Below are 22,789 nucleotides of genomic sequence, written 5' to 3'. Positions count from 1 at the left end.
CTCACAAAAACATTTTCAAATATCTCCAATCATTATTTAATTATTTTTGGTAAATAGCCAAGCTAATTAAACTAATATCATTTTTTCATATTCAATATAAATCAATTTGTTCTTTCTATATGTAATAAACATAATTTTTTTCTTTCAAAAAAAAGAGAACAACAGTATTCTAAAATTTTAAGTAATAGTTTTTCAAATCAAAAGGAAAAATTACATACAAATTAAAATCTACTTTAAAACAAAAATTATTTAAGGCCTTTTCAATTCTCGCCTTATTTCCCAAACAAGTTGGGCTGACTCTTGGTCACCAGTACAAGACTCGTTATCCCAAATAAAATAAAGCAAAATGAAATAATCTAATTATTCTTTTTGTATTATTAATTAAAATTATATTTTTAATCACCATTAAATTTTCATTTAAAAAATTGATTATTAAATAGTTTTTTTTTTAAATATTAAATAGTCATTAAAATGAAATTTAGTTTAATGAAATAAGATAGACTTATTTGAACTTAATTTATTTGGACTTAATTATATATATAGTTTACTATAGAAAAAAATTATTTTATTTTATAAGATAAAAACCAAAACACCACTTTAGAAGAGGTGAATTTTGATTTTAATTGGTTATGGCGTTGCATAAAATTATACTATTTGTTTTTTTAGATAAATGAAGTAGATATTAAATATTTTTATCTATGTTAAGGAAATAAATAAAATTTTTGGATAATTTTATAAAATAGATTTGTTTCAAAACAAAAATGTATTACACCAGATAAAGTGGAATTATTTATATTAAAAGGACAAAAAAAAAAAAAAAATCTTGTTCACTAGCTAACTGTAAGATTCTTTGTTCCTTCTGACGTTCCATTTTGGCATTTGCATTTCCAAGAAATTGTTTTTATGAAATTGATCGATTTAAATTCCGTCAGCGAGGGTTATCAACCAAGTGAGCTGGCATTTTCCCATCTCTCTTGAGGAACTCACAGAGTTTCAGCCACTCCCCATGGATCGACTCCATGGCTCTGCTCGGCTTATGGTAGTCTCCGACCTTGACTCAACCATGGTACATAATCTCTTCTCTTCTTCTCAACGATCTCACTACTTGGTTTATGAATTTCATGGGAAAACGGTTCTCTCTTACTTGCAGGTGGACCATGACGATCCTGATGACATCTCTCTACTCAGCTTTAATGCTCTGTGGGAATCCTATTACCGCCATGATTCTCTGCTAGTTTTCTCAACTGGAAGATCACCCACCAGTTACAAACTGTTGAGGAATGAGAAACCATTGCTGACTCCTGATGTAGCTGTCATGTCTGTGGGAACTGAGATTGCTTATGGTGAAGCATTGGTGGTGGATGCTGGCTGGGAAGAGTATCTGAATCACAAGTGGGATAGAGAAATTATTGTTGAAGAAACTTCCAAGTTTCCTGAGCTTACTCCCCAAGTGAGTTTCTTTGCATAGAGTACATAAAGAGTCAAAAAGATGTGAAATTTACAAAAGTGGGATAAGATTATGTAGGCATTGCTTTTTTTTTCTTTAAAAAAAAAAAAAAAAAAAACCCTTTTTAGGAGAGCATTTATTGCTTGCTCAACTCTTTTTGAGTAGTATTTACACAACGATTGTACTGTTCCAAGTAATGTTAGAATTCCGGAGAGGGGTTTTCTATAACTCCAGATGGTACATAGATTGGCTTTTCATTTTGGCATAGTCAAGATCTTTATGTTTATTATGTAAGATGAACATATGTGTTAGCTAATTATCATACTTATATGGGATTTCTGCAGTCAGAAATAGATCAACGACCTCACAAGGTTAGCTTTTATGTAGAGGAGGTTAAGGCACTGGCGATAATTGATGTTCTGGCAGAACGTTTGGAGAAGCTAGGGGTAAGCAGTTGTTGATATAAACCTTATTATTGTTAGAATGTTGTTACTGACATTTGATATTGGATTACTATTGAATTAAGCTCTTAGTTTTATACTTATAATACTTCATCATTTCATTCGTTTTTCATTTATTTGAATAATGATTGTGCTCTAGTTCTAACTTTCATAACTTGATTTTTATTTGGTCAGTTAGATGTAAAGATAATTTATAGCAGTGGGATAGCTTTGGATGTCTTGCCACGAGGCGCAGGAAAGGGACAGGCCCTTGCATATCTGATGAAAAAATTTGCACTAGATGGAAAGTTGCCTGCCAATACTCTTGTTTGTGGTGACTCTGGAAATGATGCCGAACTGTTCAGCATTCCTGAAGTTTATGGTGTGATGGTTTGTAGGCTTATAACGTCATGTTTTCTTTGTCATTTCCTGTATTATTTCATTATAGTTTCAAATTCAATTTTCAGGATTTCTAGTTTTATTCGTTTATTTGAGTATGCAGGTCAGTAATGCAAAGGAAGAATTGTTGCAGTGGTATGCAGAAAATATGAAGAGCAATCCTTATATACTTCGAGCTACTGATAGATGTGCTGCAGGAATTATTCAAGCCATTGGTTATTTTGGACTAGGTACGAATGTATCTCCAAGAGATATTAAAGACTTTCAAAAATGCAAAGCGGAAATTATCAATCCTGGTCATGAAGTTGTGAAATTTTATTTGTTTTATGAAAGATGGCGCCGTGCAGAAGTTGAAATGGCTGGACAGCATATGCAGAATATAAAATCATTCTTTGTAAGTTTCATATGGTGTAGATTTTTCTTTTTATTATTGAACTTAGGCACCTGCCCTCATAGGAATGATCACAGAGGAACGTGTAACAGTACAAACAGAGCAAAAAGTAGAGTGATGCAATCAGAAGAGATGTAGTCTTTTTTTCAGAAAAAAACTTTATTTTTTTCTTTTGGCTAGCATTTTTCATTAGCATCAGCTCATTGTTAAATCAATCTTGCACTTGTAGCAGGTTTCTCTAATGGAACTTCTTTTGAAGATTTTCTCTGTGGGAAGATGATTTTAATTGCTGACCATTTGTATTTTCTTGTCCAGTATTCCCTTGGTACTTTTGTACATCCATCAGGTATCGAGCAACCTATCCACCAGTGCATAGATGCAATGGAAAGCTTGCATGGTGACAGGCAGGGTAAACGTTTTCAAGTATGGGTAGATCAACTATCATCTGCACAGATTGGCTCAGACACATGGCTGGTGAAGTGCAAGAAATGGGAGTCATATGGTGAGATTGCACTTTTGTATAATAATATATTTTTTCAAATGATAGATTGAACCGTTGATATGTTAGTAATTCGTTAATAGGAGAAAAGCTGCAGTAAATGCTGCTAGGATCTGCCAGAAAAATTGAAGATGAAATCTGGTAGGTTTAATGAGTTGCAAACGATTATCTCTGAGCAACACCTATTTTTGTCAGCTTTGAAAAAGATTTCTTGGTCAATCCATCATAGTTTAGTAGTTAAGAGCCTTATTTAGGCCAATTTATTCTTCATATTTGTAGATGCTTGCCATACTGTATGTTCTATACCATTCAGTTGCAGAGCAAGAATGAGCCTAAGAGGAAGATGGAAAGAGTTAGCGGAGAGGTCAATGCATAACAATTTGGACGACATCCTTAAATTTAACAAATTATCAAGTCTTTTATATCAATTTCAAAGTCATATATGAAAATGAAAGTCAGCAAAATTATTGAACACTTTGGAGGGTTTTCTTTTGTCTATGTCTTTGTTTTTGGGATTAATTCTTGTATCACACTTAAGCAGTGAATTTAGAAAATATCCTTTAATTTGTCTACATTTTAGATGATCTGTATGTCTATATTATTTGGTTATCCAATAGCCACATAAAACTGATACTTCTCAATCACAGCTAAAAAGCTGATCCTATTTTATTTTTTATATAATTCTTGTAAAATTTCTCTTATCTCCATTTCTAAAAGTTTCAACTGCACATTGTAGGAGAAGATAAGCATTGCTGTCTGACAACAATCCTAATGAGCTCAAAGGTATAACTACAAATGGGTACTTCTCATTCCTATTAAATATCATACCCCTTGTCAAACAACCTGTTCGTTTATTACGGCTGAGAAAACAAATATATGTTGCATGTCGTAATTATGTCACTCATAGTGCATTGCATGATTATGCAGGCAGAGATACCAAATGAGTTCATATGGTTACATATGCATCAAACATGGTTGGATGGTTTTGGAGTAAAACAACCAGAAACTTGGTTATTATAGGTAAGCAAAGTTTTTCGAACTTGTCTAAATTGCAGCTTAATTAGGTTTAAAGGCTTCCGCCAATATGAATTAACCTTTTACTTTGCCATATTGTTTATTTTTGTTTGCTTGTTTCTACTTGCAGAAATTTCAGGGCTGCAGAAATTTCAGGGTTATGTAGAACTAACTATGCAATCAAAAGCTAGTGATTGTGAAAATTTGATTTGAATTTGGTTAGATGCTGCTGGAGAAGTATGTTCTAGTGAGATTTGGAAGCATTTGTTACCATCTGATTCAACAAATACTATTTATAGCATAGAAAATTCGGGAGCCTCCGCCATTTTGGGAGATAACAGTTATAGAGAGAATAAGATACTTGAAATATGTTTGCTGAATAAATTTAAGGCTCGATGGCCACTGTGCAGGAACTTCAGTTAACGCTCAACAAATAATATTTCCTGTTCCTCCAAGTGTTCCTTTCTCCCTTTTTTTTTTTTTTTTTTTTGTTGTTGTTGGGCGTATTGAAACGTGCTTGCGGCTATCTTTTAAGGTTCTAAAGACAATGGATTGAATTCATTGTGTTATGTGGAGTTTCAAATAATTGATTTTATTCTGTCTGTTCGTTCCTCAAGGTTATGTTTAAAATCAAAATGTATAGTACTTCAACCTTAATAGATTATGAACAAACAGCTTCTTGGTTTTATCAAAGAGATTTATCTCCTTTTGCCATTAAACTGAGAAGATGTCTTACAGCCCTTATACACAGATACCTGACTTGAGGTGTAAATAGTTCATGGGAGTCAGATAGCAATAAATATTCAATACTAAAATTGACAGCTTCTCCCAAACAACGTTAATATCGGAAATAGAAGAGCCAAGAATAAAATCACCAACTTCCATTGTGTTTCAACGATTTAGGTCAACAGAGAATAACAAGAAATTGGGATGGGGAAGTTCGGTTCCAGATTTATATCTATGTAATGGAAAAAGGAAACAAGAAAGGAAAACTGCATTGACTAATGATTACGTGTACCATTACATAATCAAACAAAATAAAATATCTATTTCCCTCAGTCTCAGAGGAGAAAAAAAAAATTGTGGGTTCTTACACTAAACTCTACAACAAAGCAGGACCTCACCAACCAGACCCATATTAGCTTGCAGCTGAAGTTTGCACACCAGACTCATCTTTACTGTCTGCTGAAGCTGTCAAAGGTTGGAGAGCTTTGAGAGGATTCAAAATAACACCATCTATAAGTCCATAATCTTTGGCTTCTTTAGCACTCATGAAGAAATCACGGTCAGTGTCTTGGTTGATCTTCTCAAGGCTTTGACCAGTGTGGTAGGATAGATAGCCATTTAAGTTTGCTTTATGATGCAGCATTTCATTTGCCTACAGAGAACTAAACTGTTTAGGGGTTTGTTTCATAAAAGAACAACCACAGAATCAAAGGTGAGAAAAATAAATAAGCATTTTCAATTATATAACTATAGTCCTTGTATTGAGCACTAATAAAAGCACCCATGTCCCAGTGGACATACATTACTACAGTTGTCATATTGAATCTCTGGCTGGGGATATGCAGACAAAATTCAAGGAATTCAACTTAAAAGAAAATCTAATTATTCATATTTTCAAATGCTAATCAATCAACAGTGATATGGGTTCCTTTTAAGTTCTAAATGCATAAGAACTTCATCGTACTCAACCTTCCACCCATCAAAGGAGGAAAAAACTAAAGGGTGGAATCCAAACACTAAAGATATTAGTATTAAGTTTCAAGACATCAAGATTTCCACTTCCATATACTTATGTAATTTACTAATCAATAAACAGGCGTCATAACCAGGTAAATGCAACTTAATGTAGATGCAGTGCTCTATATGGATAGAGAAACAAAATCGTTCAAGTTATAGGTTGAAGTTCAAAAAAAGATAAACGAATTACGTACCTGAATATCTATATCAGTTTGCCCACCTTGAGCTCCACCAAGAGGCTGATGGATCATAATCCTTGAATTTGGCAGACTGTATCTTTTTCCTTCAGTAGTGCAGCAAGAAGAGACATTTAGAGAATCAGGAAATATAAGCAACATTGCAACATACAAATTAAGTCACATTGGCTGCTTACCTTTGGTCCCAGCACTAAGAAGGAATGCCCCCATACTGTTCAAGAAAAAACAAGGATAAATCTTTAACCAAAAGGAAACTATTTAATTTTTAATGGTGGGACAAATAAAAAACAGTATTTAAAAAACGCCACTCTATTTAAAATATAGCTACCAATTGATTTAGGAAATTAACAATCTACAACTACTTGTCAATTGTAATATCTTAGAGAAAACCCATTTAAGTTCAAATCTACCCCAAACTTCCCAACTAATAAAGCCAAGGAGCAATCAGCCTTACATTTGTATAACAAAATTGGGTGAAATCCAATGAAACAAGAATGCTCAGCTTTTGAAACATAGTCACTGATTGATTTAGGAAATTTACGATCTACAACTACTTGTCAATTACATCATAGAAAAAAACCATTTAAGTTCAAATTTACCTAAAACTTCCCAGCTCATAAAATCAAGGAGTAATCAGCCTCTACCTAAAAGTTCCCAACTCATAAATCCAAGGAGTAATCGGCCTTACATTTATATAACAAAATTGGGTGAAATCCAAGGCAACAAGAATGCTCAGCTTTTGAAATACATAGTCACTGATTGAAAAAGCAAAATTTACAATCTATAACTACTTGTCTTATAGAAAAACCATTTAAGTCCCAATCTACATAAAACTTCCCATCTCATAAAGCCAAAGTAATCAGCCTTACATTTCTATAACATAATTGGGTGAAATTCAAGGCAACAAGAATACTCAGCTTTTGAATTTGAACATTCAGTCTTAAAAGAAGCATAGAGAAGACCTTTGACTAGTCCTATTGATTGATTCACAAAAACATGTGAGCAATATACAAGAAAAAACATACACATGATAATTATTGAACTTAAAAAAGAAGTTTAAAGAGCAGTACTGCAAAAGAGCCTGACCATGTCATCTCCATCCACGCATTTTAAAAACAATCAAATTCCTACAAATATTTCTTTTATCTCCAGCCTAAATAGACCCACTTATCCTAAACCCGTAAGTATCCTGATTCAATCTTTCCACCAGAGCAAGACTGTCTTATGTGAATAATAAAACCCAAGTTTGACAGTAAATTCTTGCAGCTATAAATTCCAAAGCCTTGGTTAAATTTTTCCTGTTTCTTAGCAAACCAACTAACAACCATAAACAAGAAACAAAAGACCAAATATATTATTTCTGTTAGAGAAAGATAATAATAATAATAATAATAATAATAATAATTAGTCAAAAGTATCCATGAGAATCCAAAAAACGTAACTCTACACGTTTTAAAACAAGTACTTAATTTAAATTAGAGTGTGTGTGTGTGTGTGTCTCTGTGTGTGTGTATACACAGTGTGTCGCACACAAACATTTCATCACAAATAATCTAGAGATTTTAGAGTTTCTGCAAATGAATCTAGTACCTAGCTGCCAGTCCAACGCAGACAGTGGAAACATCAGGCCGGATATGTCTCATTGTGTCAAAGATGGCCATTCCTAAGTGAATAACAAAGAAATCAATCAACAGAAGACAATAACTTCACCTTGAACAAGAAAAAAAATCATATGTCAAACATAGGGAGGCTACAAAAAGTATTACCAGCAGTAACTGATCCACCAGGGGAATTTACATACATGACAATGTCCTGTTCAGAGTATCAGAAAACTTATACAAGTTAGTCATTTGTGCAATGATTTTGAAATTTTCAAACATATTATGGACATTAGGAGAGAATAGAAAGAGAGAAGCACTAAAGAAGACAAAACACAAAAATGAAATGGGAAAACCCAACAGACCTTGTTAGGGTCAACAGCATCAAGATAAAGAAGTTGAGCAACTATTATATTCGCCATGTCATCATCAACGGCTCCACCACAACGTATTATTCTCTAATTTCCAAATTAACACAAATGAAAAGTTAATTACAGCTAAGCAGGAACCCATGACTACAGAATCCAAAATGAATCCCTTACATGCTGAAAAAGCTGACTAATAACACTCTGGAAGCGCTCCTGCACCATTGGAGGTGGCCCCTGTCCTTGTGCATATGCAGGGAAGTATGGTGAAGATGGAACTTGCAAATCATCTCTACACCCACCGGATTTAGCAATTTTAATAACTAAAAGAGATATAAATATATATATATATATATATATATATATATATATATATATATATAATGAGAAGATATGCGTGCATTTTTATAAGAAAACAGTAACAAAATGATGACAAAAAGAATTAGCCGTGGCTCGATGCAAAACACCCACCTAATGGACCAAATTCCCTGCCGGGAGCTCCTAGTTGGCATCCAAGACTCACTGGAATAGACAGCTCTCACAGGAGAATTCTGTAGCGATTTTCCATTTCCAATTGACTTTCTTAATTGCCTGTAAAACATTGAAACTGTCAAGTACATGACCCCAAAAATATTAAACAAAAATAAAGACAGAATACTTAGTTTTTTTGTTGTAACCTTTGAATATTTTGCTTGAAGAGTGCATGAACACAACAATATTAGCAATTAGGAACGAATCTCCAAAGTAACCTTACATAATGACTTGGTTAACTTGAAGAAATTCGCTTACTTCCCCCAAAAAAAACAAAAAAATAATATAAGTTAAATTCATATTTTCATTTTCAAAATCTATAACTGGGTTCTTAAAAAGCGGAGACGAGCTAAGGTATAAAAACATAATACGACTAACGGTAAATTTTTCTACCAAAAATTTTTAGTTACAGTAAGCTTTATCCGATAAAAATTTCATCTTTTTTTTTTTTTTTTTTTTTCCCTTCCTCGAACCCCAAATATGAAAAACATCAATTTCAAAAAAAAAAAAAAAAAAAACATTTTTCTCTTGTTTTCCTCTACTTTATTCACTAACCCAAGCGAACAAAAATCGAAGAAAAACCCAAGGAATGTAAAAACCCATAATATTTATAGTACCCGGAACTCAAAGGGTGAAAAGGAAGAGAAATCTTGGGAACACCACAAGAAGAACCAGGGTTGGGAGCGACGTCGAGGGAGTTGAATCGAAGAGACGAAGCAGACGTGGAGAAGCAAACCATGTGAGCCATAATTAAGATTATAGCGCTACTTGAAAATCAAACCACAAAAATCAACGACGCAGACCAAAATCGAAAACAAAATTTACAACAACAAAAAGCACAGAGAGAGATAGGTGGAGGAGAATACTGACCGGAGGTATGAAGAGGAGGCGGCCGACGAGCAAAACACGGCGGGGAGAGAGAGCGAGAGAGAGTGAAGATTGAGTAGAAGAAGAAGCCACAAGCTCTTTGCGGTTTTAGCTGAGAAACAAAAATGGAAAAATCTTTGAGAATTATTAAGCAATTATCCTCTGCACCATGTTTCCATCGTATTGCCCAATTGGGAGCCAAATTACAATTTTGGTCAATTTTTCGGTCGAAATAAAAACTGATCTCACAAACATTCTGAGAATTTCTTTTATTTAAGGACTAAATTGTGAATTATACATTATTGTATAATTGGATATTTTTATTTTTGTATTTAATATTAAATTGAGCTATATATTTTTTAAAATTTTCCAATTGATGTTAGTTTTGATTTCAACATAGGCCAAAAAGATATGAATATTAAATTGAGACAATAGCCTATTGTGAAACCTGAAGCAAAATAAAAAAGACAAAATGTATAATTAAAAAAAAAAAAGAAAAGAAAAAGAAAAGAAACAAAACTATTGTTTTCCTAATTATGTATGTATGAAAAGTACACTGTTGTTACTAATGAGTCCTAATATATATATATATATCTCTATATATATATACACGCTCATAATTTATTAATTTCCAGAATGTTCTTGGGTTTAGCCCATACAAGTAATGATCATAACATCTTATTTTGCACACCTTTTGTTTCAAATTTAGGCACCACCTAATGCAAGAAATAAGGAGTCAAAAATAAAATAACATCCACTGAATCAGCAAAATTAACTACCTCACTTCAAGATTTGTTATGCTTTATAAGCATAAGTTTCATGTCTAAAGTACCAACAGAAATTTGAGCTATAAGCGTTATTTTCATGTCTAAAGTTCATATTCGATTTTTCATTAATCTTTTTCCACCCACTATTCCTTGAAAGCACAATTAAACTTCTCCTATTTTAAGTGTTTGCACTAGCATTATATAGAAAGTTATTTTTGGAGTGTTTAACGTGTGCAAATATGAATTTTAATTGGAACTGGGATTTACTTAGCACTACTTGGCCAAAAACTAATAAAAGTGATTCTATCCTCTTAACAACGCTTTTAATCATTTCCAAAGCACTCCCCAGCTGGCTATTAATCCGGTTCAACCTTGGAACTTTATAAATAACTAATGAATATAATGTTGTAAAACAAAAATAACGGTTTGGTTCTTAGCATTGCAATTTCTGATTCAAGCCTCTTTGAACCAGTTTATTTCACTTCTATACTTTCATCTGAGGATATAATTTAACATTAGTTTTTGCTAAACCAATGAACATGAGAACGCAACTAAAGCTCTTCACAGTAATTCCATTTCCTAACACGAGAGAAATTGTTAACATTTATGAAGAAGAATAGCAAAAGTAGCAAGTGCTTTCAAATACAATGAATTGAAACAATGGTAAGGTCTAGCTGTTCTCATCAACTACCAAGAAATGAAAATATTTTAACATACAATGAGCACTACTACTACAGCTAACTCTACCAACCAATCCCCAAGAATTCCAATCACTTCTGATGTAGCCTGCTGCTTCTCAAAGCTTTCACTAACCTGCGCTTAACCTACCAAACTAGACAAAATTTCATCAACGTGAGATAATTTAATCAAAACTTGTAACAGGTAAGCATTCAGTTCTCAAAAGAGATAATCTAATCAATTTGTATAGACCATACCTCATGAAAATAAACTGATAATTAGAGAAACCATAATGACAATAACATATGGGCTTCCAACAACACCACCAGAGGTTGACCTGAAGACAACATTATCAACGCATTAATAAGTAATGTTACAACAAATGAGCTGAATAATGACTGATCCCATGTTAAAGAGAAAAATGAGAAGTAAAAAGAAAGTAGAACTTCAGGAATAAAAAGGTAAAAATGATACAGATCATTAGGCTAAATCAAGTACTGAAGTTTAATGGAATATCACCTGGCCACAAGCTCCTTAACAGACTCAGTTTTAAGTCCAAATCCAAAAGGGAAGAGCGGATCATAGTGCAAATCACCAAAATTCATTGGGAGTTGATCTACTGTCTTGAACCATGTTCTTGGAAGTTTTCCACTGAACCCATAGTCACCAAAAAGTAAATCACTAATACCTTGGCCTTCAGTGCCAGGCAACCATGCTGCCACCAGTGCATCAATTACAGAAAGATTCGGTTCGATCACGATAGGTCTGCCAGAAATGATGATAACAACACACTTCACACTCTGGCAAACGTTGTTGATAACATTTGGGCCAGGATCAGCCATTGTGAGCGTTGTACTGTCTCCTGAAGTCTCGGCATAAGGGTGCTCACCAACCGCAACAATTGCATACGCAAAATTGTTCGACTTGACAAAGTCATTATCAGGATTCTCACGGTAGATAACCTCTGTGCTTGGATCAACTGTTGATGTTATCCCACCAAGTATAGTAGTTCCTGCTCAAGGAAGGGAAGTTGTTGATATTATTACCACCCAGATTTCCTAGAATTAAATTATTAAAAAAAAAAAAAGAAAAAAAAAAAAAAAAAAAAAGGAAGAAGAAGAAGAAGAAACACATTTGAACGATCTAGATCAGATCCCTCCACATGAAGCAACATAGATATTGAGGAAATGGAAACTCCAAAGAACTCCAATATATTCCAACATGTGTGTACTCATCACATGCTTAGGCAAATAGTCTAGGGCATTTTGTAGGAAGACCAAGGACTGCCGATGAAGTTGACCAAACCAAGAAAATAATTGATTAACTAGATTCCCATAATATATCCACAAACTATATCCAATACAAGCTTGTAACTTATATAACCTAATTCACCAGATTTTATATTGGTTTCCAGTTGCACAAGTATCCATGTATGTGTTTATGATTCAAAAACGACTAGCAATGACATACATAATTCATCTCTCTCATTTTGGAATACATGTATTATATATGAAAAAGGAAAGCATACCCCTCGTATTGTTGTTTCCACTAAATCCTTGCCATGAAATTGTCCATCCACCACATTGGTATCCCAAATTATCAGCGTGGCTTCCTGCAACTAGAATCTTGGTGACCTTCTTGGGAAGGGGTAGCACTGGATTAGTTTCATTTTTCCCATTCTTCAGCAACACAAGTGATTTCCTCACGGCCTCCCTTGCCAAGTCTCTATGCTCCTGTTAAGTACCACATACATTTTTTTTTTTTTTTTTTTTTAACAGAAGTTAGTTTCCTGAAATAAAGCTTAAAAACCATATCATAATTTCTAGAAGAAAGAACTACAGAATGTTGGTTGCTACGTTTTGACCATTGAGCATTAAAAGAAATATAGGGAGACCAATATGTAGTGTTGGATTTGGTGAGAGTTAATTCCCTTTGTTCCTGTTTCTTTGAACCAACCAAAACTCATAATACTAATCATTAATCTGCAAGCTTGAAATTGTGATAGTTTAGTTCAGGTGGTTTGATAACTGACCTGGCTTCCAAGCTCATTGACCAGGCTGAGATCAGCCAATGGGCTCTCAAATAGACCCATGCTGAATTTAACAAACAAAATTCTAGACACAGCATCATCAATGCGATCCATTGGAATAATGTTGTTCTTGACTAGGTAGGTCAGGTCATCAATGAACTCAGTGTATTTGAATGGGACCATGACCTGTAAAACAAGGAAACCAAACTCAAGAATTTTAAAATAACATATGTTCATCCTACTTCTAGTTTCTCTTTTGATTGACAACAGTGGAATAGAAATATAAATATCTTCCATTTATGTCTAATATGCTTCCGTAGGTTAGGCACTAACCATATCAATGCCAGCTTGAATTGCTGCTTGGACAGAGTATGAGTAATTTGAATGTGGTGGAGAGGTAATCCTGTCAATGCCTTCCCAATCTGAGATAACAAAACCCTGAGTTTTCAACCAAAAACCAAGCGCCACTGTAGTGAGATGCTAGAGTCAATAATCTGCAGGTACAGTAATGTCAACAGAAACACAAAGACCTATCATGACTTTAACAAGCAATCAATGAAATAAGTAAATAATTTATATTTACATCTGCCCTTTCACCAGTTTGTCATGAGAGCTTGTCAATCTTGCGTTGTGTTTGTGTGAAGCTCGAGAAGGCTTATAGAGAATGAGAGGGGCAACAACACATATTGGTCTAGAAGTCAAAGCAAAGTCCTATACTATTGGTATAGACACTACTACAACATTTGTCTAAAGTGAAGAGAAGACCCTCTATTTCCTTATTATCCAATTTTTTTAGCAGGCAGAGTGAGTCATGATTTGAAGGATAGACTAAATAAAAAAAGACCAGGAGTTAATGCTCCTCTTGCATAAGAAGGATGATAAAGGCAAAGAAAACAGATAAGGCAGACAAGTATTTGAGAATTCATATAATTGTAGATAAGGGTACATAGCAAAAATGAGTTTTCCAGCAACCTTTAAGATTTACAAAATCAAGTTGTAAATTATGTAAATTGGAGACGAGGGTCAGAAAAAGGGGATATGTTTGCAAAATAAAATCACAGATAGTGACAATTAATAATGCAAACTTTATATGGTGCAAGAAACTTTTGGTAAACTCAATGTCAGAAGCTAAATGAAGCACCACATGTGTGGTTATGTCCAAATCTTGATCCATGTAAGGACGCTATTTAGCTATAGGCATTTGGCATCAATCTTAGACCGTTCCAAACTTAAAATTGCACATGTGACTCACAGAAAACTGCAATATACATGGAAATTACAAACAAGCTTAAACCTTAAATTTAAGGGTGCCCTTGAGGAAGCCAGTTATTAGCTCACGGTTTGCATGCATCTTCTCACCGTTCCAGCTGGAGTAGGAAACCATTACTGTTGAAACACCCTTGATGATTGCATCAGAATAGGCAGGCATGTGGATGCTAAGCAACCCATGCCGGTCGATCAAAGTGTTGTTCTCATTGATGCCCTTGAATGTTCCACCATCACCCACAAAGTGCTTTGCACAAGCTGCAACCTTCTTTCTGTGGAAATAGAAAAGTAATCAGAAAAAATGGTTTAAATATACATATGAAAATTGATCATACCATCTATATGTGCACACATAAACAAGGTTGGTCCTATCTTTCTTTCTTTTCTCTCTCTCTCTCTCTCTCTCTCTCTCTCTCTCTCTCTTTATGTAAGCTGCCTGAACATCAGATAATCATGAAGTATGGCAGTTTAGTCTGAAATAGTTGAACACTAAATATCAAAATCTGAAAACAATGACAGAACAGCACTAGGAAAAATCTTTTATTCTTAAAGAAGATTATAGATTAGCTTGTTTATCCATCAAAATCACAAAAATGACAGGAGTCAAATAATTAGCACACTGCAGCTAGAATTAAAAGAATGGGCGCAAAGATGTATTTTGATATTAATACAAAGCATATAACAATACGACTTTATATAAATAATAAACAAGTTTTTTTGATTTGTTTATAAAGTCTAGCCAAAATATAAATGAACCAAGCAACTTAGCATTAAGAACCTTACTTGTATAACATAAACAACACATTTTTTAACTACCCATGTGGAAAGAGAAAACAAAAGTGACATCATAATAATAGCAGTAATAAAGGAAAAGCAGGAAGAGCCATAATAGTGTTTATCAGCAGAAGTCATACTTTCCACCAACATATGGAACTCCTTTCCTGTAATAAGCAGGAAGGTCTCCTTGTAGACCTGTAATAATCTGTGTCATATCTTCTACAATTTTGTGATCCTCACTATAGCTTTCATAACATCGGCCCCACCTTGGATCTCTACATACCTACAGTGAAGGTTTCAGAAGTCATATGATACAAATTATAACCCATGAAAAGTACACACATGATACTTTAAAATTTCTACAACAGAAAACTGGCAGAGGCTACATTAGGAGATCTTTGGTTCATTATTTACCGCAATGCATGGAGCAAAGACATAAGGAATCCCTGTAGCTCTAGCTTCAAGGGCAGTGGCAGCACCAATCTTTTGTACCAGTTCAGGATCCCTGTATATAAAAATTTAAAGAAACAAAAAACAAAAAGATAAAGAAGATACATTTGATAAAGTGAAACACAGTTTAAGATCTAGATAACAAAGTTTTCCATTCTCAATTTCTTAAATGGAAACACAGTTGATCAGAAAAATTAGCTGAATTCAAAATGAAATGATGGTTATCAAAAGCGACCATAATCTGAATATATTTGATGTCTTAATAGAATTCTTATTGCATTCGTAAGACAGATAGTAATTGAAAAAGAGATGTATCCTTAATATATTCTCATCAATGTCGGGCATTTGATTGGTAGGACCTTAGAACAATGAATGAAGTAAAGATGTCTCTCATCTACTTGCCTGGTAGCTCCAAGCCCAATGTTGTGTGGAAATATTGTAGCATTGTAGACATTATTGTGTCCATGAACAGCATCAATACCATAGATCATCGGAATACCCAAACGACTAGAGAGAGACCCCTTCTGATATTCATTTATCATGTTGACCCAGTCCTCAGCGCTAGCCTCAGGGAGTGGTGTACTACCCCCACCACTCAACACACTCCCTGTAAAATCCAAGCCCATCATGTCATTCATTGTATGAACCATACAGAAATGAATTCAACTATGTTTATCAAACCAACACACCACAGATTATACTGAATACTCATCTAACATGTATGCTCAGCCAATTACAGGAAAAACAGTGAGTCTTACACATTTAAAATATACAAATTACCAAAAATAACCGATAGACAACTAGAACATTTAAACTTACTATCAATTCAAAAACCATGAAGTATTGAATGGAAAAATGGCGTTTTAACATGGTATTACATTAAAAAATGGTGTATGCCACTCCCACACATGCACAATTTTGGAAACATTAAGTGGTAACAAAGTATGTACAGAAGGACCGGTAAATCATTACAGACACAGAGGTTATCAAACACAAGGTGTATCTACAAAGTTGCACAATGATTTGGCAGCTAAAAAACAGCAAAAAATGCATCTAGATAGGTATACATTAAGATACCTTGGCAGCAAAAAAACAGCAAAAGGTAAATAGATACATACATCCTCACAGTTTACACAACGGTTTACTGTAAAAGGGCCTTGCAGGTTGTAGCAATAACAATAAAGCTTCTTAAGATACATATATACACACACATGATCATATATAAATATATAAAAACACAGACAAACAATAGTTCACTTTTAAACATAAAAACAGGAATGTGTATGATTTATGTTTGCAAACCAAAACAGACGCACACATAGAGAAATATACATTACCAATGGAGTATGCGCCTAAGGTCTCCACATTGGCAACACTCCTATCAATCTGAACCATCTGACCAATTTTCTCTTGAAGAGTCATTCTTCCAAGAAGGTCGCTCACTCGAATTGCAACCGGTTGCTTTGGGTCTTTATACCTTATATACTCTGCTTCCACCATAACCACCCAAGACCACACCCATAATGTCGCCACCAATGCCACTGAAACCCTAGCGATTACCATTCCTATCTCCCCCCAAGCTCGCCTTCTACTCTGTTAATGAGCCAAAAAAAAAAATTGCACAATAATATCATTCTCTAAATCCATTCTTTGTTTGGCTGCTGACCAAATGTAGGAAAAGTAAAGCATAGCAATTTATGAACCTTTAAAAATTTGATTTCTATCAATCTTTAAAGACAGTAAGCAAAATGGGTAGTGAAATAAAGATTAAAAGAAACAAGATACACGCGCACATAAAGATCAATTTTTTTGTTAATCCCATCAAGTTAGTTTCTAGTACCGAGTAAACTGACCAACCAAGCAGAAAAAAACAAGATTAAAAACAAACATACAACTAAAACCATAAACTGGGTTCTTGAGTAAATGAGTGTAAGGTAGAGAAAAAGCTTACATTGAAAGAGAAAGGAAGGAACTTTAGCTGGAAGTGACTCAGAAAGATAAAGATAAGAACATGCAAATGCGGTTTTTTCAATCTGAGGGAAATATTGAGGTTGATGGGTAGAGTGGAGAAGCAGAGAGTGAGTGATTGGTGAGAAAGAAAAAGTGTGGGCAGTTTCTAATTTTCCCCTTTGCAGATGTTCTTATTTATTTTTTTTTCTTTTTTCCGTTTTGGATTGATTGTCTTGTTTGATTTTGTGAACGTGGTTGGGACTTTTGAGAGTGAAGTTTGTAACTTTTTTTTGTGTGCAAAACTGCAACGTGGGTGTAATGCCGGAGGTTTTTGGTGGTTAAGTCAGCTTTTTACCGTGCATTTTGGGTGGGCCTTTTTGGATGTTAAAAAAAAAAAAAAAAAAAAGGATATGTATATGAAAATCCAATTTTTTTTTTTTTCTATGAAATCTAAAACACCCCTTTTTTTTTTTTGTGAATGAAATCTAAAACACTCTTGTTTATTATGAAGTCCATAAAATTAATAGCTCATACAATGATAAAATTGAGAAGGTTTTTGAAATTCATTTACAATGCTTTTTCTATCAATTTTTGTTACAACCTTTTATTTTTTTAATTTTTTTTTTTTGGATAGCGGTAGCGTAGGGGGGCAGAATTTAGCATCCAGCTCGATACCTTGCCCCCACTCCTCACTTTTTTCTTGTTGTTCATGGAGACTAACGATAGAAAAAGACACATATACTCCTAAAAGAACTTAATAATTGTCCAAATGATCATATTACTTTTTCTTTTTCTTTTTTTGTTTTTCCTGCGGGTTTTTGGCATCCCAGTACTAGTAATAGTAATAATAATTGAAAAGCTAGTGTGTGTGTGTGTGTAATTTTATTTTTTAATTTTCAGCTTTATATTGTTATGAAATATATGAATGCATCTAAGTCCTAGGAGATTAAAATCCAAATCTATTATTTGATGCATAAGTGCTTTTCGTTTATATATATATATATATATTGGATTGCTACTATAAATAAAGTTAGACATCTTATTTAACCAAAAAAACAAAAAGTTAGACATCTTATGATGGACAACTATTATTCACAATTAATATTTTTGCATAACATGTGCAATCTGACCATTATAAAAAGCTATTGCTCATTAAATGCTGGAGGACTTCTATTTATATATATATATATATATAAACAAGTAGTTTTGGGCTACTACAACTTTTGTAGTTTGATATTCAATAAATCCATTACTTTAGAAGTTTATTTTATTAGATAAGTGTCACAACATAAAGGCACTTGTGTTTGAATTATAAATGATTTTTCTACTTTAAAAGACTCTCATATAAATAACATTATTTCTTAAAAAATATTTATTATGCTGATTAATTAATAAGATATTTTATCCAAGGTGGAAAACATTAACTATATTTGGCAATATTGGTAAGGGGTTGGGCAGGAAAATAAATAGATTTATGGTGATGTAAGCTACACATGGCCCTATATACGGATAGCAATGTTGAGTAAAATATTAAATGAAAGATATGGTCAAATTGCATAAAGTGTTATCATTAAAATAATACAAAACAGATTTTTATTTTATTTTTTGGTAACATAAAAACAGATGGAGAGCCTTCTAAGTCCTAATCCACATGTAGGGACCCGTGTCATAATATCATGTCACAATATTTTATTATAGAAAAAAAAAATACGTCTTTAAAGGAAATAATTATAATTAACTGAAAAAATGTCTAGACACATTGAATTATATAATTAGTAGATGACAAGAGATGCACTTATAATCCATATACTGTCATTTGGAAAGGCTCAATTTTTATATGTCTTAGAACATCAATTTTTTTTAATTAATAAACTTTTCTATTTGCATTAAATGTTACAATTTTTACACAATGTTTGAAATTTACACATGTAATCTAAATGTGCAGAGCGCAAAGAATTGCATACAGAAAGGTGATATAACCCAAAAAAAAAAAAACAAAAAAAAAACAAAAAAAAAAGGAAATGATGTTTCTGTTATTTTTGAAAGTCAAAGAATTTTTTTATTCAAAAAAGAAAAAACTTGCAAAATAAGAAGGGTGTTACTGTAGTTTTCCTCATTGAATAATATTTATAATTAAACTATTAAAATAATAAAATATGATCTGAAATTACAATAATATAAAACAGCACAACGACTAAAATAATAAAATTTAAATTTGTTGCTAAATCAATTATAATTTGCATTAGAAAGTACCTTTACTTTATGAATTGATGAAAACACTTGTGAATTTGCTTCATAAACTATAACAAGTTTTCCTTTTAGCAAAAAAAAAACTATAACAAGTTTTCCTTGTCGTGTTCATACACCCTCTATTTTTTACTGATAAAATTAAAAGGTGGAAAACCAAGTTTTGCACTCTTTCTACAAAGATTATAGACCAAACAAAGAACCAACCTTTTTATTTTGGTGAGCAAAACAAGAAACTTTCTTTGATTGTAGAAGAAGTTATGCCTCATACTTGAGCAGAGGACAAACATTTGAAGAGTTACTTGGCCCAAACCAAAGAAAGCTTCACAAAACCCAAAACAACAAAAAGGAATAGTTTCAATACTAAGAAAGCCCAAAAATTACAATACCCACAATTTCTCACATGTCTATAAAAAGCTTAGCAGAATCATCTTTGTTTTCATTATTCATTAAGAAGCTGAATAATTTTCATTTATATATGTAAAATATTGTTACAGAAAACCAAATTAAAGGGGAAAAAGCAAAAGTTTCAGATCATCATCAATCATCATGGCTATGAGGCAAAGAGGAACTGGATATAGTACTACTCGTCCTAGACAAACTAATAGACCTATTTATGAAGATTTCCAGCCTATGTCTGAAACAAAGGACGAAGAGGGAGCTCAGATTGTTACCTTCCATCTTCCTGGTATGTAATTAATTATTTATTTATTTATTTATTTTTTCCATATGTATATCTTTGAGAAATCATAGATAAATTCCTATAGATTTTATCTTTGTTGCGTTGTCTTTTTGCACACAATTTATTGGAATTTTAATAGATAATAAATCTTTAAGTTGATTGTCATAATTATCAAGAATACAATCAATTTATAGAGCATTTTTATACGTTTAATTTATAAGAAAATATTGCAACGTAATTGTTTACGAAATAGTGGCATGATCATAACAAAATAAATAAATAAATAATAAAAGTATGTTCCTGTAACCTCTGATTGAAAAATATTAAAAATATACAAATTCACCAAATTAAAAGAGTGTTAATGTAATTTTTATTATTATTTTCATTTTTAATTTTAATTGTAAGAGTGATATGGGAAATTGATCATTTATTCCTTTTTCTTCTTCTCTTTTACTTATTATTATTATTGTTACTATTATTATGATTTTGTTTTCAGGTTTTCTCAAAGAGCAAATAAAGCTTACAGCAGTGCATTATCCAAGAATCATAAGGGTCCAAGGAGAGAGACCTCTTGGAAACAACAAATGGAGACGTTTCACCAAAACTGTTCCCATTCCACAAAACTGCGAAGTTAATAAAGTTCATAGCAAAATCAGTAATGGAGTCCTCACTGTTTTCTTGCCAAAGAAAGAGATTACAACAAAAACGAGTCAACCAGCTGCAGAGAAACCCAAGACAACTGAAGCAACTCCAAGCACTTCAAAAGCTTCTCGCACCCCTCGGAGTAGTCCCCCAAAAACTGTTGCTGATTCTGATCAGCAAAAGGCGCAAAAGCTTCAAGATGATGAAAAACAAAAGGATGATCAGGGAAATATTAATGCTTCTCTGATTGGCCCTCAAAAAGTTGGTGTTGTTGAACAAAGAGTAGCGAAAGGTCAAGAAGATCTTCCTCCAAAAGGTGTTTCGGATGCCGAGAATTATGGTAAACAAAGCAATGACCAGAAGACCATTGATCATCCTTTGAAAAATGTTGTTGAGAAAATAGATGAAAAGGCAAAAGTTCAAAACAGTTATTTGCAGGAAAAGGAAAGAATGAAGAAAAGTAAGGAGTCATCAACAGCTGATATTAGTGCAGTGCCAAAAAAGGTTATAGAGAAGGAAGAGGAAAAGGAAAAGAAGTCAGTAGGTACATCAACAAAAGAGAAGCAAATTAAGGAATTATTAGAAACATCCATAAAAAAAGATGAAGGTGAAAAAGATGAAGAGAGGAAGACTCTGATAAACATAGGCGGAGCAGTACTAGTGCTTGTGTCATTTGGCGTTTATGTTTCCTATAGCTTATTTGGTTCCTTAGGAAAAACGAAAGATGCCTAGCCTTTGTTTTCATGTGTTTCTTCCATTAATTTGCTTATAAGTTGTTCACTATGTGTGTAATTTGTAATCAACTTCTATAAGTACACAACTTCTATAAGTACACAACTTCTATAAGTACATTCAAATAAAAAAAGACTGTTACATGATAATAATTTAAAAAAAAAAAAAAAAAAACCCCTCCGTTTTCTCCTTTTCTATGTTCTTCCTCTCATTCTCTTTCCTTTCTCTTTCCACTTTCTCTCCAAACATTGTCTGATTCTTTTGAAATTTGAAATTTGGTGACCGTTGGTTTCGGTTTTTTTTCCAAAAGAATCCCACTAGCTTTATAGATTGGGAGAAATGGAGAAGCCCTAACAAAGTAGAACCGTTAGCGATTGAAAACACAGAGAGATTTCGGAGAAGCCCTATAACTTTTTTGCTCTATTCATAGAGGTAACACCCTCAACGATCAGATTTTCAAAATCTGAATTATAATTTTCATTTACTGTAAGATTAAAGTAAATTGTATTCTTGTTTAGTTCTTATCATAATTAATAATAAATTTTGTAAATTAAAATATGGCTCATAATTAGATGCTCCTCGTTCTCCAAAAAAAAAAAAAAAAAAATTAGATGCTCCTCAGTTTTGCCAATGATTTATTTAATTTATAAAGTTGTGAATCATCTTCTCTACTTTTATTATTATTGTTGTTATTATAGTTTATTTTTATTTTAAATTTTATTCATAGGTTTGAAAATTTTCAAAGCACTCTTTTCCGTTAAGTATATTTTGTTAAATTTGTTTAACAAAGGATAAAATAATAATTGAGTATATAGTTATTCAAAAATAATGTAAATCAAATTTAATATTTTTAAATATGTAGATATATAACAGAAATGAATATATATATATATATATATATATAAATATTTATGAAACATTAGTATATATTAATAATTATAAAACAAATGGTAAATGAAATAAATTAAAAAATGATTTTTTCATTGTGAGGGCTATTAAGTTATTTTATCATGCCATAAATGAGAGAAATAATTTTTGGACTGAAATTAACTTTTATAAGATATTTTTGAAGTCTCTC

The 22,789-nt window shown here is 32.8% G+C and overlaps 4 protein-coding genes across 10 annotated transcripts; 2 read left to right on the top strand and 2 right to left on the bottom strand.

Annotated features, from left to right (window-relative positions):
• Positions 1-818: 818 nt before the first annotated feature.
• Positions 819-4,645, top strand: LOC107412966 (sucrose-phosphatase 2). Of its 3 annotated transcripts, none has more exons than XR_007239418.2 (9): positions 819-1,066; positions 1,151-1,450; positions 1,792-1,893; positions 2,083-2,277; positions 2,390-2,680; positions 2,993-3,179; positions 3,260-3,317; positions 3,913-3,959; positions 4,104-4,196. XR_007239418.2 is itself a non-coding variant. In XM_048469446.2 (9 exons), the coding sequence occupies exons 1-8, from the start codon at positions 1,007-1,009 to the stop codon at positions 4,194-4,196; spliced, it is 1,275 nt and encodes a 424-aa protein (XP_048325403.1). In that variant the 5' UTR covers positions 819-1,006; the 3' UTR covers positions 4,338-4,645. The 3 variants fall into 3 exon arrangements, 2 of the variants coding, with proteins under 2 accessions (XP_048325403.1, XP_048325402.1); XM_048469446.2 differs by lacking the exon at positions 3,260-3,317 and adding an exon at positions 4,338-4,645; XM_048469445.2 differs by lacking the exon at positions 3,260-3,317 and adding an exon at positions 4,321-4,645.
• Positions 4,646-5,167: 522 nt separating this feature from the next.
• LOC125421227 (ATP-dependent Clp protease proteolytic subunit 5, chloroplastic) lies at positions 5,168-9,655 on the bottom strand. 2 transcript variants are annotated; one of them, XM_048469449.2, is made up of 10 exons: positions 9,495-9,655; positions 9,242-9,388; positions 8,565-8,684; positions 8,271-8,385; positions 8,094-8,186; positions 7,897-7,942; positions 7,721-7,793; positions 6,307-6,341; positions 6,128-6,216; positions 5,168-5,568 (listed from the first exon to the last, which is right to left on the bottom strand). In XM_048469449.2, the coding sequence occupies exons 2-10, from the start codon at positions 9,370-9,372 to the stop codon at positions 5,329-5,331; spliced, it is 942 nt and encodes a 313-aa protein (XP_048325406.1). In that variant the 5' UTR covers positions 9,373-9,388; positions 9,495-9,655; the 3' UTR covers positions 5,168-5,328. The 2 variants fall into 2 exon arrangements, with proteins under 2 accessions (XP_048325406.1, XP_048325407.1); XM_048469450.2 differs by having other exon boundaries at positions 9,242-9,391; positions 9,495-9,654.
• Positions 9,656-10,800: 1,145 nt separating this feature from the next.
• On the bottom strand, positions 10,801-17,723 carry LOC107435856 (uncharacterized). Of its 4 annotated transcripts, none has more exons than XM_048469444.2 (12): positions 17,410-17,723; positions 16,796-17,051; positions 15,861-16,065; positions 15,423-15,513; positions 15,146-15,291; positions 14,260-14,503; positions 13,299-13,403; positions 12,969-13,151; positions 12,465-12,669; positions 11,456-11,948; positions 11,194-11,273; positions 10,801-11,082 (listed from the first exon to the last, which is right to left on the bottom strand). In XM_048469444.2, the coding sequence occupies exons 2-11, from the start codon at positions 17,019-17,021 to the stop codon at positions 11,195-11,197; spliced, it is 1,977 nt and encodes a 658-aa protein (XP_048325401.1). In that variant the 5' UTR covers positions 17,022-17,051; positions 17,410-17,723; the 3' UTR covers positions 10,801-11,082; position 11,194. The 4 variants fall into 4 exon arrangements, with proteins under 4 accessions (XP_048325401.1, XP_048325398.1, XP_048325399.1 ...); XM_048469441.2 differs by having other exon boundaries at positions 10,801-11,090; positions 17,410-17,721; XM_048469442.2 differs by lacking the exon at positions 17,410-17,723 and adding an exon at positions 17,299-17,320 and having other exon boundaries at positions 10,801-11,090.
• A 2,372-nt stretch (positions 17,724-20,095) lies between these two features.
• Positions 20,096-21,816, top strand: LOC107435867 (inactive protein RESTRICTED TEV MOVEMENT 2-like). Its single transcript, XM_016047500.4, has 2 exons — positions 20,096-20,343; positions 20,834-21,816. The coding sequence occupies exons 1-2, from the start codon at positions 20,205-20,207 to the stop codon at positions 21,709-21,711; spliced, it is 1,017 nt and encodes a 338-aa protein (XP_015902986.3). The 5' UTR covers positions 20,096-20,204; the 3' UTR covers positions 21,712-21,816.
• The last annotated feature ends 973 nt before the right edge of the window (positions 21,817-22,789 follow it).

This window comes from Ziziphus jujuba, chromosome 8 (assembly GCF_031755915.1).
Source record: "Ziziphus jujuba cultivar Dongzao chromosome 8, ASM3175591v1".
In the NCBI taxonomy this organism is placed as follows: Eukaryota; Viridiplantae; Streptophyta; class Magnoliopsida; order Rosales; family Rhamnaceae; genus Ziziphus; species Ziziphus jujuba.
The sequence above is the reverse complement of the archived record's forward strand: the minus strand, read 5'-3'. Positions and strand labels throughout refer to the sequence as shown.

Bases quoted from the DNA above. Each gene is read 5' to 3' on its own strand.
- LOC107412966 (XM_048469446.2), top strand. From the start codon at position 1,007: ATGGATCGACTCCATGGCTCTGCTCGGCTTATGGTAGTCTCCGACCTT. The intron at 1,894-2,082 runs GTAAGCAGTTGT...TTATTTGGTCAG, and splicing joins AACGTTTGGAGAAGCTAGGG to TTAGATGTAAAGATAATTTA. The intron at 2,681-2,992 runs GTAAGTTTCATA...TTTCTTGTCCAG, and splicing joins AGAATATAAAATCATTCTTT to TATTCCCTTGGTACTTTTGT.
- LOC125421227 (XM_048469449.2), bottom strand. From the start codon at position 9,372: ATGGCTCACATGGTTTGCTTCTCCACGTCTGCTTCGTCTCTTCGATTC. The intron at 7,943-8,093 runs GTCTGTTGGGTT...TACTCTGAACAG, and splicing joins ATGCTGTTGACCCTAACAAG to GACATTGTCATGTATGTAAA. The intron at 7,794-7,896 runs GTAATACTTTTT...TTATTCACTTAG, and splicing joins TGGTGGATCAGTTACTGCTG to GAATGGCCATCTTTGACACA.
- LOC107435856 (XM_048469444.2), bottom strand. From the start codon at position 17,021: ATGGTAATCGCTAGGGTTTCAGTGGCATTGGTGGCGACATTATGGGTG. The intron at 15,514-15,860 runs GCAAGTAGATGA...TTTTATATACAG, and splicing joins ATTGGGCTTGGAGCTACCAG to GGATCCTGAACTGGTACAAA. The intron at 11,274-11,455 runs GTGATATTCCAT...TGTTGTCTTCAG, and splicing joins GTTAAGGAGCTTGTGGCCAG to GTCAACCTCTGGTGGTGTTG.
- LOC107435867 (XM_016047500.4), top strand. From the start codon at position 20,205: ATGGCTATGAGGCAAAGAGGAACTGGATATAGTACTACTCGTCCTAGA. The intron at 20,344-20,833 runs GTATGTAATTAA...TTTTGTTTTCAG, and splicing joins TGTTACCTTCCATCTTCCTG to GTTTTCTCAAAGAGCAAATA.